General features: G+C 42.8%; 1 protein-coding gene across 4 annotated transcripts in view; it reads right to left on the bottom strand.

Annotated features, from left to right (window-relative positions):
* Window positions 1-2857: 2857 nt before the first annotated feature.
* The window catches only part of NFATC1 (nuclear factor of activated T cells 1), a 117734-nt gene continuing 101467 nt past the window's right edge, over window positions 2858-19124 (bottom strand). For all 4 annotated transcript variants that reach the window (XR_012659037.1, XM_075083867.1, XM_075083870.1 and 1 more), the window contains one exon: window positions 2858-5430. Coding sequence is in view for 3 of the 4 variants with exons in the window: in XM_075083867.1 (XP_074939968.1) it covers window positions 5381-5430 (50 nt within the window). In the remaining variant the exon portion in view is untranslated. The remainder of the gene's footprint in view (window positions 5431-19124) is intronic.

The raw sequence follows: 19124 nt of genomic DNA on the forward strand, positions 1-19124 counted from the left end.
GCATCTGAAACCACAGAGTCTGTTCTCCTGGGACCTCCCAGTGTGGCAAACAACTTCTGAGCTGGCGAGTCCCTGTGCCCCTGTCCTGACCAGTCTGAGGACAAGGGATGGTCCTGGAGCTGTCAGAAACTGCTGTAGGGAAGCCAAGAAAGTGACACCACCTGAGGCAAACCCACGTTCAATTTGGGCACCAAGGGCTTGCTTACAAACACCTTCAGCATCGTGGGCACATGGTGGCCCCAGGGCACTTCTCAGCCACGCTGGGGGAGTGATGGCCAAGGGAGGTGCCTAAAACAGCTGCATGCGGTTTTAGTAGGCGGCTGTTCCCACTGGACCAGCTACAGACCAGTGAAGTCAAGTCAGTGAACTGGCCATCAGTCTGAGAGTAAGCCCTGGGCTGGGACAGCTCTGCCACCGATAGCCACTGTCAGTGTGCACTCTATGTCATTTTTGACCCAGAAGCCCTCCATCAGCAGTGCTGGAAACAGGCTGGGTACAGGAGTTGCGGGTGCAAAACTAATTCAGAAGAGATGCTGGAAACTGATGCTGATGGCATTTTTGGCAACTCTTTGAGCTGGAAAAAGAAAGGGATTTCCTAAAATGACTGAAGATTAATTTGCCACATCTGCAAAGAGTGGCTTGTGGTTGCCTGTCCCTGAAAGTAGCTAAGGAAGCGCTACAGTCAGCAACTTTTCAGTTCTAATTACAAAAGCTAACGTGCCCATGGGCGATGGCAAGTGCCAGGTATCCTACCAGTTGCCTTACATCCTGAAAATGCAACCATTTGAATTGTTAAAGCCCCATGAGTTTGCACAGTCCAAAAATACAGTCTCTTTGGCCAAAAAAAGGAGCTGGTTTTGGAATCAAGAACGGCTTGTAATTAAAGCCAACAGTATGAGAATCTGTAACTGATCTGCTCTGAACAAATTATTTGGCTACCTGAAAAGAATCAAAACCTTTTTATTTTTTTGGAAAGAGTCTCAAAGAAGAAAACCATTAACTTGCTGAGAAAGAGGAAACAACACAGGCAAATTAAAACAGGCAGACACTTAACCTCCATATTGGGCAAGCATGTGCAAAGGTGGAAGATGGGACTTGCTTTAGTTTGATGAATAATCCAATCACTGCTTATGACATAAAATTAGACCATTTGTTTAAAAAAGAGCTACAGAAACCAAGCAGATCTTATGTTAGTGACCTTAACACTCCTCTGTAATACACTTGATGAGAGGGATTTTGTTTTATTTTTACTGAGACAAATTCAATAGATTTACAGTAATGAATGCAATAAAATTACACACATGTGAAGGAAAGCTTAGCTTCAAGGCAGTACCGCTCTGTCCGTCCAAGAAATTTAACTCCTTGAAATTTGCCATTTTCAGCTGGAAAGGAAAAATCTCAAAGGCATGACTCCAGCAGGGCTCTTTAGTCAAACAGTACCAGATGGATGAGTGGGATTCACCTTCTGCTTTGGTTATGAATGAAAGGAGTCAGCTAGGAGTTTGCTAAAGGCTATTTTTGCCTAAAGAAGTCTGGTCAAGATGTGGTTAATGTAGCCACGCTTGGGTCTTCTGTGCTTTGAGGAGGGGATGTGTGGAAATGAAAGGGAAAGGAAGCTTGGAGGAAGCCAGGTAGCACAATGACCAAAGTATGTTGATCGGATGAATTCAGTTTGTGACCAGACATTTTGCTTTGGTACAAAATGATGCCATGGTCTCTGGCAGACATAGGGAATTTGTGACTGAGTTTTCAGTGTTTTCCTTTTTCCAGGAACCTCACCAACAATATGGCTCACGTTGTCCATGTGAGGAGCAAATACAATTATTTCCACCTTCCAGACAGGGAAGCAGAGAAAGAGCACTTTGACCTCTAAAGAGCTGTGCAGTATCTGGGTTTCAGTGGGCTTGGGGTGTCTGCCTCTCCTTAAATTGTGAAGGATTCAGCAGCAGCCCCACGGGAGCCAGGTGTGACAGTGAGCAGGGTGTGTCATCCTCTACTCACAGAAAAAACGATCCCAAGGCAGAGAAAGGACTTAATTCAACAAAGGCTTAAATGCATATTTGTGTCTCCTTCTTGACAAACTTTTAAAATGTGTTTAAATGTTTACCTAAATCAGGACCGAATGGTGTTGTGCTTATCTTCTTTATAACCTGCCTTCGGACTAGAAAAATCAAAGCAGCTCAGGTTTTTCCAGCGTTTCTCTGTGATTTGGCCCATCAGGCTTCACATGTTGGTACATACAAATGCACCACCTGATGAGGTGACTAGAAACCCAGACCCGTGTTCAGCTCACCTTTGACTGACACTCTACAGTTGCCCCTTCTCCTTCGGGGCAGAGCAGTGGGGGGATTCAGGGAGTAGGACCCATCACACACATTGGATTGATCACACATATGCAGCTTGTGGTACGCCCTCCCCTTCTGCCAGGCTGTGGGCAGCCCTCCCCTTGCAGGGGTAGGAAAGCCTCCAGCCCAACTAAAACATCTCTTGTATCTTCCGCACTGAAGACCACAGATCCAAAGCCTACCCTTAGCAGCCCATGCGTTTCAGAAATAGTTCCAGGGACAGCAGAAGAAGCTGTTGTCCAAGCAATATATACAGATGCAAGTATTTTGTTGCATGATCAATAAGGCAATTTGTTTCACCACTTAAAATTCATCCAGCGTGCTCTTTTTAATAGCCAGAACCACCCCTGGCAAAAGCCTTTCTGAACGTACCTATAAGGACTATGCTCTACGTTCAGAGCATTGTGGCTTTTTGGTTTTGCTTTGTTTTCAAAAAAGGGTTGACGAAAACCATTTTCATAAACTGACAGCAACAACCGTAACGCACATACAAAAACAAGAGAGCAGGCTCATACGGGAAATATTTCTGCTTTTGTTTTTATTTTATGAATACATATACAAGAGATGCATAATCTTCCCTTATCCAGGCTTAAAAGTAACAGGTTGTTTTTGGTTTTTTTTTTCCAAAATAGCTTGAAGAGGAAAATAAAGATAAGGATGAAGGAGGTGCAACATATCCAAACAATACAGTTGAAAACCTTGCTAAAACTACTGCTGAAATGTGAACATGTGGAGGGTGTGTCTGTGTGCATGTGTGAATTGTCCTGTATTGTAAAAGCCTCACTCAAGGTGTTTATGCGTATGAATAAAAAAATGCTTTGGCATAAACAGAGATTCCTCCACGTGCACTTTGTTGACATTTCTGAAACACTGAGAGACTAAAGTCTGAAAATGGTATCATATATCATTTTCTCTCCTTGGCAGCAACATCTTTAAACGCAGGGAAATGATGAAGAGTCTGGTGACAAGAGACATTACTTCCATACTAAGATGGTTATACTAGCAGAATGCAGCAGGATGCAAAGAGCTTCAAATAGAAGAGACGGAGATATATATTTATTGACATATATAAAATGTAAAAATGCTTATTTTATATGAGGAAGGAAGATTTGTCAACATAACATAAAATGAACCACTCTAAGACTAGCTTCCAGCAAAACATTTTGCTTTATTGGATCTCTTTTCTAGCTACAAGTCAAGCTGACATCTGTCGAGCTTTTTAACTTCTCATATGGCAGTCTATAAGAAATGCTTCATGCAACGTCTACAGTGCTAAATACAGGGTAAATAACTGGGATTAAACAGGTGAGGAATAACAGATTATTATAATGACCAATAACAGCATATTATGTACATGTAGCCATATTATATTCTCATGTCTTCACAGTAATGTGCAAATGTGACAAATATGGCTTTCATTTTTATTCTAAAGAAAGTAAGACATAATTATACAGAATAATGTTTTAAAACGCTTAGGAGGATTTCACCTTTTTGTGAAACCTGTTCAATCTTCATTGCATTAGGGTTAAGGAGCCACCCCAGCACGGAGGTGTAGTTCAGGTGGATTTCCAGAAGGGGGCACAGATTCCTAAGGCACAATATTAATGTTAAACTTTTTTAATTTAAGTCATGCTATTTTATTTTAGGTTTTTTTTTTTTTTTGGTTATATGAAATAATAGGTTGTTGCTAGTTATATAATAAGCGGTTGATTGTAAAAAATACAATGTTAAAGGCTACACTACATGCCTACCTGTAGCTCCAGAAACATCAGCTAATCTGAAAACACACTATACAGCGCTGCATATTAAACCTTTGTGGGTTTTTTGGTAATATTCTTTTTCATACATGTAGCAGAGAGTTATAAGGCTTCTGCGGAATAATAACATTATAACTGAACAAATATTTTACACTCTTCCGTAATTGTATTTACAGTTACTATAACTCATATTTTTGTCATTTGGTAAATAACATGTATCTTGTATGCATCCTTCTTGCCTATCTAAAGTGCTTGCTTAACTGCATGAGGAAAGAAAATGCATACCTGCCTTAGGTGCAACAAACCCTCAAAAGAAGTAGCTGAAATATCTGTTGTGGATTTGAAATGCATTCTCAGAAGTTGAAATTATTGCTAAATTCAGTGCCCTCACTAGGCAATCATCTATATTATTTGTCATATATAAATATATGCATATATACTAGTATGTATGTACATGCATACACATTCATCTATCATGTAATAGATAGATTTCAATTTTTTGTCCATCAACCTTTTTTATTTTGTGCTATTCAACTCACTTGTGCTATGACTGAAGCCAGATTAAAATCAAAATCTTAACATGCTACCACTAACCCTATGATTCATTAGCACATAATAAAGACAATATGCAAAAGAAAGCTGAGATGATGACAAATCAGGAGGCTTTTGAAATGCACTGAGAATAAGGCAATAGGCTGTACATTACAGCAGAGGAAAAGCTGAAGAAATTCTGGAATTCATAAACGCATCTTGCTGGAGCAGTGACTGCGTTCCCTACTTCGCTGCAGCGTCCTACGCTTTTTTCCCAATATCACTCTCCAGAACACAAGCTCTATAGTTTCTGCACCTACCAACACTTTTAATAGTAGCAAATTCAAAGCTTATTAAAAATGCCCTGATGCCACAACCTGGTAAAATAAGGCACTTCCAGGGCTGTATTCCAGCGGTGCCATGCCAAAAACATCAGCACGGGGAAGAAGCACTCAAGATTTTGCTGAGTTTTCTAGTTTTGTCCCATGAAACGTGCTGTCTCGGAGTGTACTCCCTCCTCTTTCTTTTGAGATGATTTTCTTTAAAGAAGCTGTTTCATCAGTTGAAGTTGAGGAGCTACTTCTTTGTAAGGAAGAGGTAAATCTTCAGTTCCTGACATTCAGTAAGGTGGAAGATCAGAGCGGTACCAGGCAACATCTTCAGTTTATTCGGTATCTCTCTACTCGAGCTGACACGCCAGCTAAGTCAAAAGTGTGTGTGGATTTCATACTAGGCCCGTATTGAAAGCTATGAATGGACATTGGTGCTGGAAAGGTCATTCCTTATAATTTCATTTACTGCAAAGGAAGAAGACAAGAGAAAAGGAATTGATTAGCATCCCACTGCTGCTGGTGGGTCTCTTCAGTACACAGCCCCCCCCAGACTTGTGTCTGTTCCTTGATGGCTGCAGCACAGCTCCGAACAAGAAGCGTAACATCACAAGTTAGCTAGTACAGGCTAATCACAGTGCAAAACAGCAGGATTAACCAAGGTTATTAACATGCTAAATACTGTGTAAAACCAGACATCACATGAACAGCAGCATTCTGGATCCTTGATTGCATCAAACATATTTAACATTTCAAATCAGTTACAGATAAAACATTTCATTTGCTCTAGAACTGGCCTGGAAACATAAAGCAAAGAGAACCATAGGAAATCTTAGAATAATCTACTCCTTCTGTAAAAAGAGCTGTTTGGAAAGTATGTTAGCCATGGTAGGTGCTGATGGCAGAAAGCTGCAAGCCACTGAACCTGGGTACGTGCAGCTGCAATGCCTAGATAAAATATGACTTCATGTGCTGATTTTTTTCCACTGTGGGATGTTATTAGGAAAAAAAATAGAAGAAGAAAAGAAACTGCTGCAGGCTTGACCATTCCCTGGAGCTGGTAACACATTTAAATATATACCCTCCTTTTGTGGTGACCTTTCACTGGGCACACAGTCTTCGCTCCTAACTGCCCAGACACATGGGAGGGATGAGCAAGGTAAAACCCTTGGTAAGAGTCAGAGAAAAGAATAAACAAGGTCTGCTATCTCAGCATCAGCCAGTCAGGCTGCATCTCTACTGATAAAATGTTGTTTTCTTTATCCACGAGTCTTCTTTCATTCTTTTCCCCCTCCCCTGCAGTTCATCAAGCAATACAGTTTCCCACACTCCAATTATGTCCATTTATCAGCTTGTGATTTTTGGCAGATGGACAGGAAATGACCGAACCTGGCAAAGGCCATCTACAGTGGACTACACAACATCCCTTTTATTTCCACCCCACCTCCCTGCAGTGACTGCTGCTACCTGATTTACATGAAGATAGGCAATATGCCATCAGTAAGGCTATCACCGCTTCTGAGTTTCCCTAACATTGCTAGGAGTGGGAAACACATGCCCACGTCATGGAAGAACCACGGAAAATCCCGCGATTTCCTTTCCTTGTGGGCTGCTGTTCACAGCCATCCAGATAACTTCACGTGTTTTCTGGAAAAGACCAAGCCTGTCTAAAACCAACTTCCTGAAGCAATTAGTTGGGGGGGGTTTTGTTAGGTTTTGCTGGTTTTGGTGGGTTTTTTTGGTTTTGGTTTGGTTTTTTTTTTTCCCTGCAGACCTATTGCCCATTTAGTAATTTGCAGCACATGAATCAGCCAGGATTTGTGTCACAGGTCCTGGCCACTGAAACCAGTTCTACCAATGGATAGGCACACCATACTTCAGAAAGGAAATATCAGTTGTATTTGTAACTATCTATTTATGGCAGCAAACTAAGAGCGGTATGGAAATGAGATGTGAAGACAAAGCAGTTCTTTCTCTTGAGAGTGCCGTGGAGTTCATCTTTAATATTACCAAACAGCGGAAACAAATTCAAGCAGCAAGCCCTGCTCTGCAACAAAGACTGCCCTGCATGCATCTGAACGCAGCAAGAAGTGTTGCCCCATTTACATGCTGCAAGACTCCGGACAGCTTTCGCGACTGAGTCTCTGCCTTGAATGCAAACAGCACACTTCTTCTGTGGGATGAGTTTTCCATGATGCTTTTGTAAAGATATTTTCTTTGATAAACTTCTCAGAGGAACATTGGGTATGCAGCAAAAGCACACAGTGATATCTTGGTGCTGAGTGTGACAATAAAAATAAATTCTCATACGGGCCAGACAGTGTCACTTTCCCTCAAAGTTTTTGTAACACCAAATAAAATTAAGATACTGCTCAAGGCAATCCTCAGTCTTTGTAGAGGTAGTGCTTAGAAACATTAAATAACTAATCTTCACAGTGCTTCTGTAAAATCTGAATATAAGTATCACTGGTATTTCACAGATGGGGACAGGAGGATAGAAAAGCTGAGGAGCTCCCCATCTAAGTCAGGATTAGCACTCAGGTATCTCAAATCTCAGACTAATGCTATAGCACACGCCAAGGCACTCTCGCTTGATTCATTCAGTAAAACTTTCAAAAGTAACATTCCCCAGCTACACTTTCCCCTACTGAAGCATTTAGTAAAAGTATTTTGGAAGCAACTTGATGGCCTGAGGGTCTAAGAGCCAAAGGTCCATCTCCAAAATCGGCTTAGGCACTCAGAGGCTGTCCTTTCCAGCCATGCTACGCACCCTCAGCTGAATCCTCTGTCACTCAAGTGCTGTGGGAGACATGGCTTACCCTACCGATGAGATGACTTTCCCTTTCAGGTGGGAGACCACCTGCCCTTGGCTCAGCCCATGAGACCACTGCAGTCCTTTGGTCATGCTCTCTCTAGCTCTCAGCAGCCAAACCCATCTGTTCCCAGCCAAAATCACTCATAATTTGCTTGTTGATTTCAACAGGATACAAATTAGACCTTTGGCTTTATTGTTCATTTTTGTACATATGTTATTTTCTTAATAGAGGTGGACTCCTGATACCTTGATGACTTGCAGTCAAGCCTGGTGTCCTCATATAACAACATCTGAGAGCTGTTCAGCAACAGTCACTACACAATGTCAGCATGGACTCACTAACTGAACCTCAACCGAAGTGCACCCACTGCCACCAGATCTCACAATCAAATGGGGCCAAAACCACCAAGAGGACATTCAACATCTCTGTCATCCATGGTGGCCCACAGACAGCATGGCTCGGACACGGGTCTCTTTATTTCACTGTTGCTTGTTCCCCTTTACCCACCGCAGCGCTGAAAATGCAAAAATTCCCAATAACGCAGTGGAAAAAACCTACAAAGAGGGACGAGGGTGCAAGCACAAGGCCCAGGTGGAGCAATACGTGATCTGGCAAAGCAGCTGATCTTGTAGAGGCAGACTGCTAGCAGAGAGCACTAAACATGAGAGCTGAAAGGGGAAGTGTGCTGAGAGCGGGCTTTCCCGTGCTGCCCACTGAGGCACCTGAGGCTGGAAGGAAAACCCTCTGGTGGGTGGGAACAGGGGGAAACCAGGCGGCAAGCACATGTGAAGTGTGCTGGGTGATGCGCTCTGGCTTCAGCTAGAAGGATGCTCCCTGCCACTTCCAGCTGCATGGTCTAGCACTCCTGTGAAGACACTCCTCTCTCCCTCCAGGTCTGAGAAACAGATGTTGAGGGAAAACTTGCTCTGGGAAAATTCAGTTTTGCATCAGTCAAAACTACATGAAAATAAGGATTACATTTCTCAAATAGTTTTAAATGTCTTTAGCATCAGCATTCTTTATTTCAAATTTCTGGAATATTTGCCTCTTTTAATACTCCAAACCATATTAACATTTTTGTTGCATGTCAGGAAATGTTTTATTTTGGATCTAGAGGAGTGTTTTGGAATGGTTTTTTTGACCCCAAACTGACACTTTTTCTTTTGGTGAGAAAACATCAAATATTCTTGTTGTAGGTTGACCCAAGATTGTCCCTCTCAACAGCTACTCAAAAATTCTGTTACTGAAGTATGGCTCTGCTGAAGTGTCCTGCACGTCTGTCTGTACCAGTGTTGCATCTACCACAATGGCAAGTAGCCAATTCCTTGGGAAAGAGCATAGGAACCAGGCACACCTCCAGTGATGCTTTCTCAGTACACCTTTACTCTGCTGGAGGGCTGTGTGAGCAAGAGGAGGTCTGCACCCTTGTTTCTAGTGAACTTTGATGAACCTTATTCCATGAAGTTTTCTAATAACCTTCTGAACCTGTTTTGGCCTTCAGAGTTTCCTGCAGCAACAGGTTCCACAGTTTAAGGATGCGCTGGTGGAAAAAGTACTTTTTAAAAATAAATTTATTTCTTGATAATTTCATTCATGTGTTGTGTGAATGAGTTGATCGTTCCCTCTTCATCATCTCCCTTGCCATCCATCACACACCTTCCCCCTGGTTTCCTCAGGGCTCTACTTGATCCCGTAGGACCACTGCAGAACTCCCCAGAGAGGTAAGATATACTGCTCATGCAGAGAAAATAATTCATATTTTTCTCTTAGTTCCCACCTTTCTAACAAAATATTTATTATATAATTGAGAAGAGTCAGCTGGTTGTTGTCTTGAATGCTCAAGTTCTGGCTTACAAACCTCTAACTACAAGAGGATTGTGTGTGCTCCACGGAACAGGAGTATTCAGTACAAGCAGCATTTTGGCCTGGGTTTGAGTTTCATTCCTAAACCAAATGCTGGTCTCTGATTCCGCTGCTGCTTGGATACGCATCCCTTCACGTCTGTAGTGCCATTCCAGAAGTAGTTGTGTTTTGAATGAGGGCAACATTTTTCAAAGAAAGGTTGCAAAGGCTTTACACTCATTTTTAAAACAACATAACCCAAGTACTCAAAAAGCCCCATTATATAGACAGCACAGATGAGACCCAGAGAATTACCTGGCTTGCTGGAGCTCCTACATACAGCTTAGCAGCAGATCTGGAATGGCATGCAAGATGTTTAATTCTCAATGCCTAGATTAGCACAACACTTCCCTTAAAGCAACAGATCAAACAGCTGAGTACAATGATTTACAGCACCTTCGTCATCAGATTTTTTTCACTGTTTTTCTGCTGGCTTTGGGTAGGGGGGCCACTGTCGCTTTTATAGCTAACACCTACAGTTCCCCACAATGCCTTCCCTCAACTGATATTTTCCATTGTCACGTTCAGCTTTTCCACTGACAAAGAGTCAAAAAAATAATAGTGCTGAGAAATGCAGGTAACACGTGACCTCTCTACCTGTCATGGAGTCTGAAAGAGGAACCTGTCCTTTGCTAAACAGCAGATGCCACAGTAGCAGGATGTGGTGAGCTGTTATACCACATTTTAGTTTAATAAGGAGTTTTTTTTTTTTCTTCTTGTATTTAATTTTGCTTTAAAATGGCCTTGCAATGGAAATTTTTGCTTTACTAATTAGCAAAATCAGTGTCTTACCGATGCAACAGTTTGGGTTCCTGCACAGAACAGGACAACCAGATATATCTGAGCAAATGTGGGTTCCATATATAGATGTGAACTTCATAGGAAATGGAATATTTTTAACATTTGGTGGCTATACATGGATCCCATCAACTGGCGAAACTTTTAAATTTCTGCAGTCTTCCGTTTTCCTTGTATCTGACTACTAATACGGATAACATTGTGGACTTTTGTTTTAATAAAATACCTCCTCTTCTGAGACAAAGTTCTGCCTTCCAGCTCAGATATCAATCCCATTCAGATCAAAGAAGTTGCAAGGTCAGTGGTGCAGGGAGTGGGGAGAAGGCATATGTGGGGGTTTCCACAACTGGGAAGCTCTTTGGGCCTACAAACATGACAGCTTGGAAGGCTTCATATTCCTAAAGGCGAATGCTCCCAAGGGTCTGAAAAAATGGAAGGTGGGCTGAGAGCCATGGTCGGAGCTGAGTCTACAGTTTTGAGAGGGAACATTGGCACTTTGAAAACACATCCCATCTCTGTTCACTTTGTTAGCACTAGCATTAAGGCTCCAGTTTCTGTCCGGGTTAAGCCACTGTCTCGCAGTCTCTCTCACATAGCGCACCAAAGGCTGCGGAAGTCAACGACTGTCTTTCCATTGACTTCAATCCACTTCAGCAGTGGCCCGGAGAGGTTTCTACAAGAAGACTGAGTAACAGAGCTGTGAGGTGTATCTTGTTGCTCCCCTTTCTAACTGCATGCTTCTCTTTCACGAGCAAGCTTCGTAGCTCTCTGCTCCACTCCTTTTTAAGGGGCATGACAGAGTTGAAGCAAAAGGGGACTGAGAGGTTTTGCGCAGAGCTGACACCTTGTGACTCACTGGACGTGTACATGTGTCCCTGTCACTGCATAAATAGTGACAGCATCAGCTCGGTTCTTTCAGGATGCTTTTTGGTTTCCTTATCAATAGGACGAGCCACATGGCATGTCCCAAAATATCTTGGCCTTCAGGGTCACATCAAGCTTTTTTTCCACAGCTGACCAACCAACCTTTGCTTGGTTGCTTTGCTTTGCTTGGTAGAGGCCATCATCTCTACCATGGAGCAGAACCGAAGCAGGAGGCTCAGATGCTGTAATGCTCTCTTGCCAAAAAGGAACAAAAGCTACCTGCTCTGACTGTGCACGTGTCATGGAAAATACAAGTAATACCAGCTGCATCTTTCAAGCTACGTGTGTGAAAAGCCTATGAGAAATTATGCCTAGATTCTGCTGTGTCTGGACAATAATGCTTCATCTTTTAGACGGATGTAACTGCCCAAGCAATGTGGTGCCATGTTTGGATACCACATTTGGATACCACGTTTGGACCATGTTTGACATGGGTGAAACTGCACGGCTAGGTGTCACATTTGAGCAATCTTCAAAAAAGAATAGCAGTCCTGAAAGCAAAACTGCCTCAATTTGGCTCATCATTTTTGCCTTCCAGCAGAATTCACTAGCCCAGGTCAAGCCTTACTAGGTCGGTACAGCTACAGCATCTCCCAGAACAGGGATCGCTCCACAGACCTCATTACACAGCACAGACATACCCCTAAGTGCTCTGAATTTCCACTGTTGGCAACAGCTCACTGCTTGCAAGCATCGTGGACCGGGGACTGTGTTTTCCTCTCCACTGGGTACAGCTGTGACCACGCTGTCACTACTCAGCATATGAAAAGGGACAGGGAAACATAACTCTGGAGTGAGTCTATGAGCTTGATGCTGACACCACGCTACTTGTAGTAATGCTTCGTAGTATGACGTTCACTTTGCTGTCTATAATTACTGCCCTCGGATTTTTCCACCAGTGATGCCACATCGTGCTCCATCAGGCTCCTGTGCCCTTCATTTCAGATGAAATGTCACATACTAGCATCACTGAAGAGGAATTCAAAGTTGCAAATGGCTGCAGAGGAAGTAGAAACACAGGAGGAAAAACGTTTTCCCTTATCTCCGTGTACAGATTTTACTTGAAGAGGAAAATGGCTAAATATAGACAAATATACAGCAAGTGAAGAAACGAAGCTCCTGGTATAAACTGCATCACACGAGTAAAATCCTACAGTTTTTATCAGGATACCTAATTCCTCACTCCTGATAAGCAGCACTCCTTTCTGCCATATGAAAGCTGCAAAAAACAACATAGAATTATTAAGAATCACTGAAAAAAGTAGGGCTTAGAAAAATTCTTTCTTCAAAGCTAGTAAGTATTGTCCTGTGAATAAGAGAAAAATTCAGAAAATAGTGATACAAATTCCTGAGGTGCCAGCCTGTAATGTGAAACTATAGATCACATTAAAGCTTACTGAATTAAAAACCAAACAAAACAAGTCTTGTGAAGCAATGGAAAATATAACTTCACACGTTCCATAAAGAAGTCAGATCTTGTATTACCTCAGGTGTCCTGGATGTGTTTAAACCTTAAACTTATTTTTATCTGTTTAATCATAATAAGACACCACCACAGGGCATGCTATTTTTGGAGACAGCGAATAGGACAGTGGAGCAAGTGAGTGACAACAAGTAGCAGGTTTTAATAAAACATGATCCTCCCATACAAACATCAGCTTGGCACGATGGATGGTATTGTTTTGCACGACAGCCATTAACATGGAGTCATTTTCCTACCTGCTCTACCTTCTGCCTTATTTAGCTGAACAACTCCAAATAATGCAAAATCTCCCACAGTGGCTGCGCTGCGGAGGGCTAATGGGAAAGGTTCCTCGCTGCAGTGCGATGACAGCACTGTGTGGCAGTAATTTAACTGGGGCTCTTGACTAGGTGCCCAGACTAAATGAGTCCCATCCTATCACACCAAAACTCCTGGGTTTGGATTTTTTTCATCCCTCCCATATGCAACCCTGGGAACGCCCTGCGTCTCTTGCTCTGCAAACACTTAGGGATAAATTCCCCAGCTGCTGGGAATTAGCACAGGAATCAGCCGAGCTGCAGTGATTCCCAACACACTGGGGCCTAAACTTTAGCTCATTTTTATACTCAGTCTGAGTGTGGCTGCACTCAACCTGGCTTAGCTTTTATACCAAAGAGTCAGAGAGTCAACAGGAATTTTCAGTAGCCCTCATTTGAGGTCAGCCTTGCCTGGAGCGGCTCGGGTTTGGGCTGGCTGTGCAGAGGCTGCAGGATCTGCCCCGGTATGATGCAAGCCACGTTTGACACACACATACACACGCGTGTGAGGGTAGGGCTGGGCAATGGACAAATAAACCACATTTTAACCAAAATTATGTGTTTACGTTCCTAAGAGCATCTGTAAGGGAAACAAAACAGACATATTTTACGTTTTACACAAAATTTCCACTTGACAGAAGAACTACGCAAATGCTACTACCTAAGGCAGCCAAAACCTGAGGTCGGTACTGCTGGAAGCTTTGTGGGTACCAGTCAGGAAGGAATAAGGAAGAGCACGCACTGCTTTGCTAGAGACAACAGAAATTTGCCCCCACATTAAGAAATACAGTAATACAAACTAATCCTGGTGATCATTTTTACTTTCCAGTTTAGTGCCCAACAGTAAAAGAGTGCTGTCAGACCCCCGGTGTTCAAAACTCATGAATCATGCCTTGAAGCATGAGGATAGTGGATTCAAAATCTAAACAAATCTAAAGCAATTCTGCATTTGCCTGTTTTTTAGCCTCCAGACATCACTGGCAGTATTTATTAAACCCTGAATGTAACAGAAATGAAACTCCCTTTTTTCCTTTTTACTCTCATATTTCTGATCCCATCCCACAAGGTTTGCAGCACCTCACAACTAGCAGTCAACCGCAGTGTGGGCAACACTTGAGACACGAGGGTCTCCAAGTATCCTGTGGCTAGAGGTGCAAGGTTAAAGCCCACCTGATGGTCCCAAGGGCTGGCAGCACCCGAAGCTTACAAGCAGTGAATGGGAGAGGGGGAATGGGTCTGGACCATGCTGCAAAGCCCTCAGCCTAATGCTGGAGGCTGCTACTTGGGGACCTCCTGCCCTGCCCAAGGAGCCTCCCATGTGCACACATCCAGCCCAGCACCAGTGATTTCTGCTGGCAGCCTTTGGACCCCACATGGCAATCCTGTACCAGGCCAGGCCTTTCCACATAACGCAAGAAGGGGTTTCTCCATATGCTGGAAAAGTGACAGATTAGCTTTAGAAAAAGAAAATTCTGGGGGTACAGGAGGAAAAAGGGAGCAAGAGAAGATCCATAATCTCTATGACTTACTGTTTTCAGAGTTTTAAAAAAGCCAAATAAGACTGAATTTCTCTATTGATTATACAATTATTAATCTTTTTAGAAGCTTTTCCAACATTGCACATAATGAGCAATTCATCAAAGCATATTAGGTGCCACAGAAGTTGCATTCAATATAAAGGGGTCATTAAGTTTCTTGTAATTGCACATTACTGAAGCTTTTGTTAGTTCTAAATCAAATCAATGGGATGTGCACGTATGCTCTTTAATTGACTTTATGTAATAATAGTGTGGCCCCTAGTGATCATCTGGAATCCTCCAAAATGAGCCACCTTGCACTGCTGTTTGTAAAAAAACAGCTCATGTGCAGCTGGGCATATCAAATTAAGCAAAGAAATAATGAATGGGAGAAAGCAAGCAGCACGTTGGGTCACACAGGATTATTTGCTGAGTGCCCTTTTCTTTCCCTGGCAGAGAACGGCCAAGAGACTCAGATCTTCTTCCACTCCACCAGCCTTAAAGTCTGACCAACATCAGTAAGAGTAACATTGAGTTTCAACACTAAAAGTATCTTGAGGATAGGTTAAAACAGGGTCCATCTGATCTTTTTTTGAGCAAGGAGAGGTTTGGGGTTTTTTTATGTGGATCCTACTTGCCCTATTATCATCACCATCATCAACACCTCTTTCCTTTATGGCCCTTTTCATCAGCAAACCTTAAAGCACTTGCTAAATAGAGATCAATGCTATTATTCACATCATCTAGCAAAGAGGGCACCAAGGCATGGACAACACTAGGATGCTGCTGCGTATACAATACACAATGTGCCTATGTGCTTCTTTGCAGGGCAGCCACTGTTGGGCCACTTTCCCATGTCGGCTGTGGTGAGGCCTGCGTTTTGTTTGCTAACCCCTAATTCACAGCATTTTTGCTCAGACATATAAAATTATGTCCATGAGATGACTCAGTGAGCAGCCACACTGCTGCTCCATGGAAGCAAAAGGCTGGGTGGGGCTAATAAAGTTTTTAATGTGTTTGATAAGGGAAGAGAAATCCACCTATGAGCCTCCTGGGGGGCTAGGCTGGGAAAAGATGTGCTAGATGGGGGAAATCCTTCTGTGATGGAACACGGCTGCTAACCTTCAGCAGTGGGCACAGAAGCAGGGCTAGCTCTGGGAATCTGCACTAGTGGCTGCAAACAGCCTGCCAAAAAATGATGAAGGCAAATTGTCATGTGATAAATTTGCTTGTGGCATGATGACCTGGCCACCACCATAATGCGACCTGTATGTAATGCCACAGGATTTTATTTTAACCACGGCGGCATCTGTTGCTGAAGAATGCTAGAGTTCAGGGAGGAATGCACGTCATCTCTGTTGTGGCTCTTTGGAGAATAGCACTGGTAGTGGTTAATGATACTCTTGTGTTGGTTCTGCACCTCACAAACTATACTAGATAAAGACCTTGTGATGACAAAACTCCCATCCAGTTTGGCTGGGAAGATTTGATCCAAAGGCTGATTTAATGGAGGCACACTGGAGACATATCAATGCAAGCTGGGCCATCGTGGGGAAACCACGCACTGGGAGTTGGAGTTAGTAGGTGCTCTCCCCAGAAAACCACCACGTCTGGACAGTTGCTGGACTCCAACAATCCTTGGATGCTAAAACCGCCTATAGCAAGCGTCTCAAATCAGAGCAGCTGGAAGAATACTCTTATTTGTACATGGTCCCAGTGTGACAGAGCTGCAAACATGGCAAAATGTCTTTTCCTCTTTTCTCCTTTCCCACATGCTGTGTTAAGCTGCAGAACGGCTCCTTAGGCTGGACTGACTGAGCAATGTGAACAGAAAAAACACCAGATACGGCTGCAGAAATTCAGTAAGGATCACAGCCGGGCTCCCAGGGAAGAAGAAACCCCTTGCAGCTCAGTGCTTGACACAAGAACCATGCTGAAGCTCAGTGCTCTCCACTAGAGAGGAAATTTATTCTGCCCCAAGAACGAAGCACAGCAACCTGCGGCCAACAGTAGACAACTAGGAAAAAGGCACTTGAGAAACACAGGCGTACAACACTCATCTCTCAAGCACACTTGAGGACCTGAAATTCTATTCAAAATGTTTGCATTATGCTTTCCAAACAACCTCTCACAGTGTGCAACAGACTTCTTTTCTGCCTCTTTTTGAGTACTTGGACTCCAAACCCCTCACTTCTCAACAGCTGAGAAATGACAGGGTGCTTCCATGGCCCGGGCCGTGATCTGGCAGCTCATCCAAACTCCAGTAGGTATTTGGCCTGCACTTCGAGAGGTGCTCAAGGCAACAGAGTGGGAAGAGCTTTAACAGTAATTCAAGAGTAGCTTTAAAAATTTTGTTAATGATACAGTGAAGAAAACTGGCTGCTTATGTGAGATTCAGTTGGGTCAAGTCAGCCAATTCAGATCAGGAAGCAAATACATGGAGCCTACCACAGCAGCTCTGGAAAACGCACACAACCACACATTGCTCGGAGGGACAGGTGGCTCCCCACTCCCCGGGGAGTTCAGCTGAAGCATGCAGACCCTGAGACCTAGCTGTGGGCATGCAGATGCACAACATCTGGCTCAATCTTCAGAAGCATCCTTGTGACAGGAGGTATCAACACGACCCAGCAAGCGTTCTCAGCTCTCACTGAAGACACTGGGAACACAACACTTTTCAGGCTGGGGCCTTAGGGACAGTAAAGGACATTTCACTGATGTGATGAAAGAAAAAAAGTGAAGTGCAACAAAGGCTTTGGTGAAAGGCTGTGTAAGCTAATTGTTGTTTGCTCCACGCAACAGCTTTTCTCATGCACCACACCTTTAGTAAAACACGGTTACATGAAACAAATTATTATCTCCAGTAGCTTCCGTCTACACACATTTCTGAAATACTTTCATTCCAAACTGTTTTGAGAGGAAACATTATAAAGAATGGAAACCTGGCAATTAATTGGATGGAAACCTCTGTTTCCATTTTACAGAATAGGAAACAAAAAAAACATAAAAAGAATACCCAACATGAACTGCTAAGTAGGGAGATTAAAGATAAGCAGAGGCCAGCGACTGGAAGCACTCGTGTGCTGCATGCATTTACCTGCATTTGGACATGGTTCTGAAGGGTGGGTCGGACCCGTATTTGCCGTTCTCGTTCAAAACCACAAAAACACCTAGGTAGGAACTGGGTTTTGACAGATGAAAATTCTATTTTCTTAAAAACTCACAAAATAAATACCTTGATTTTTTTTCAAAGTTCGGACGAAAGGCTCTTCTGGTCAAGACACAGAGCAAATATTTACAGGTGCTGGGGAGACACCATTTCCTCCCTTTAGGCTTCAACCTAGTGTCTGCCACATAATTTTATCCATTCAATGATATTTTTTTTTTCCAGACATCTGCCAAGAGGAAATAACTTTGCTGTATTGGGAGTCTGGGAATCCTAGAAAACAATCTTAAATCCATAAAATAATTGAAGTGCAGTTTTACTGAGCTGTTCAGTTCGATTCTGATTTTTATTACAATGTCAACAAGAGTTTAATTTGTTTTAAAGTTTAGGTTCTTAAATCTGAGTGATATACGGTAGTTTACAGCTTGCTGGCAACAGCTACTGTGGAAAAAAAAATGGAAAGTGCATATAAAGGCGGTTCTAAGTTTGACATTGTGAAAGCAGGGAGCAGTGCCAAGAGCAGCAAACAGCATGGCTTTCCCAATCCTGGCTGGCTTTAGGGACTGCTTGCTATTGACATCAGTCGCTATGGGATACATTTCCCTGCTCTAACAAATCTCATCTGGAGCCTGTAATTACAAAAGAAATGTCTCAAAGTGTAATTTCTTCCCCTAAAACATTTACAGATGTTAACTAGATTGCTAATGGTGTGAGATGTCTGTGGGCGGACATCTTCCTCCTTATCTGCTGTGTCAAAGAGGAAGATTTCTTTATTAAAACCAGTTCTAAAGGTAGTATCTTTTCCGTGTATGTCTTTGTATATGGGGGTGGTGGTGTCTCTTTTCTAAACCGCTTGCTGAACTGAAAGCTTTGGAGGTGTTTTTCTTTATCATTTCTTCTTTTTTTCTTTTCTTTCAGAAGTAACCTCCAGAGTGAGCCTTATTTAAAAGGTATTCAAAGAGGCTAAAAACATATTTGCTTAGCAGATTAAGAAGTATCCCATCTGAGCTGTAAAATGATAACAATAAGAATAATAGCGGTAGTAATAATAATAATACTAGTAGTAGTGATGCAAGTTTCTTGCTCTAGTGACTTTCCACCAGTACCTTTGGCTGGCACCCTTTGCTAAGTGCTGCTAAAAGCATTTATGGGAGCCTGCCGGTCGACTGGGTAAGCTGATCTGCTTTAGGCGCACATCGTACACAAGAAGGGAGAGTGTAAAAAAGTGATGAGCTTTTAGAAACGCATGTCCCTAGGGAG

Source organism: Phalacrocorax aristotelis, chromosome 2, assembly GCF_949628215.1.
Source record: "Phalacrocorax aristotelis chromosome 2, bGulAri2.1, whole genome shotgun sequence".
Taxonomy (NCBI): domain Eukaryota; kingdom Metazoa; phylum Chordata; class Aves; order Suliformes; family Phalacrocoracidae; genus Phalacrocorax; species Phalacrocorax aristotelis.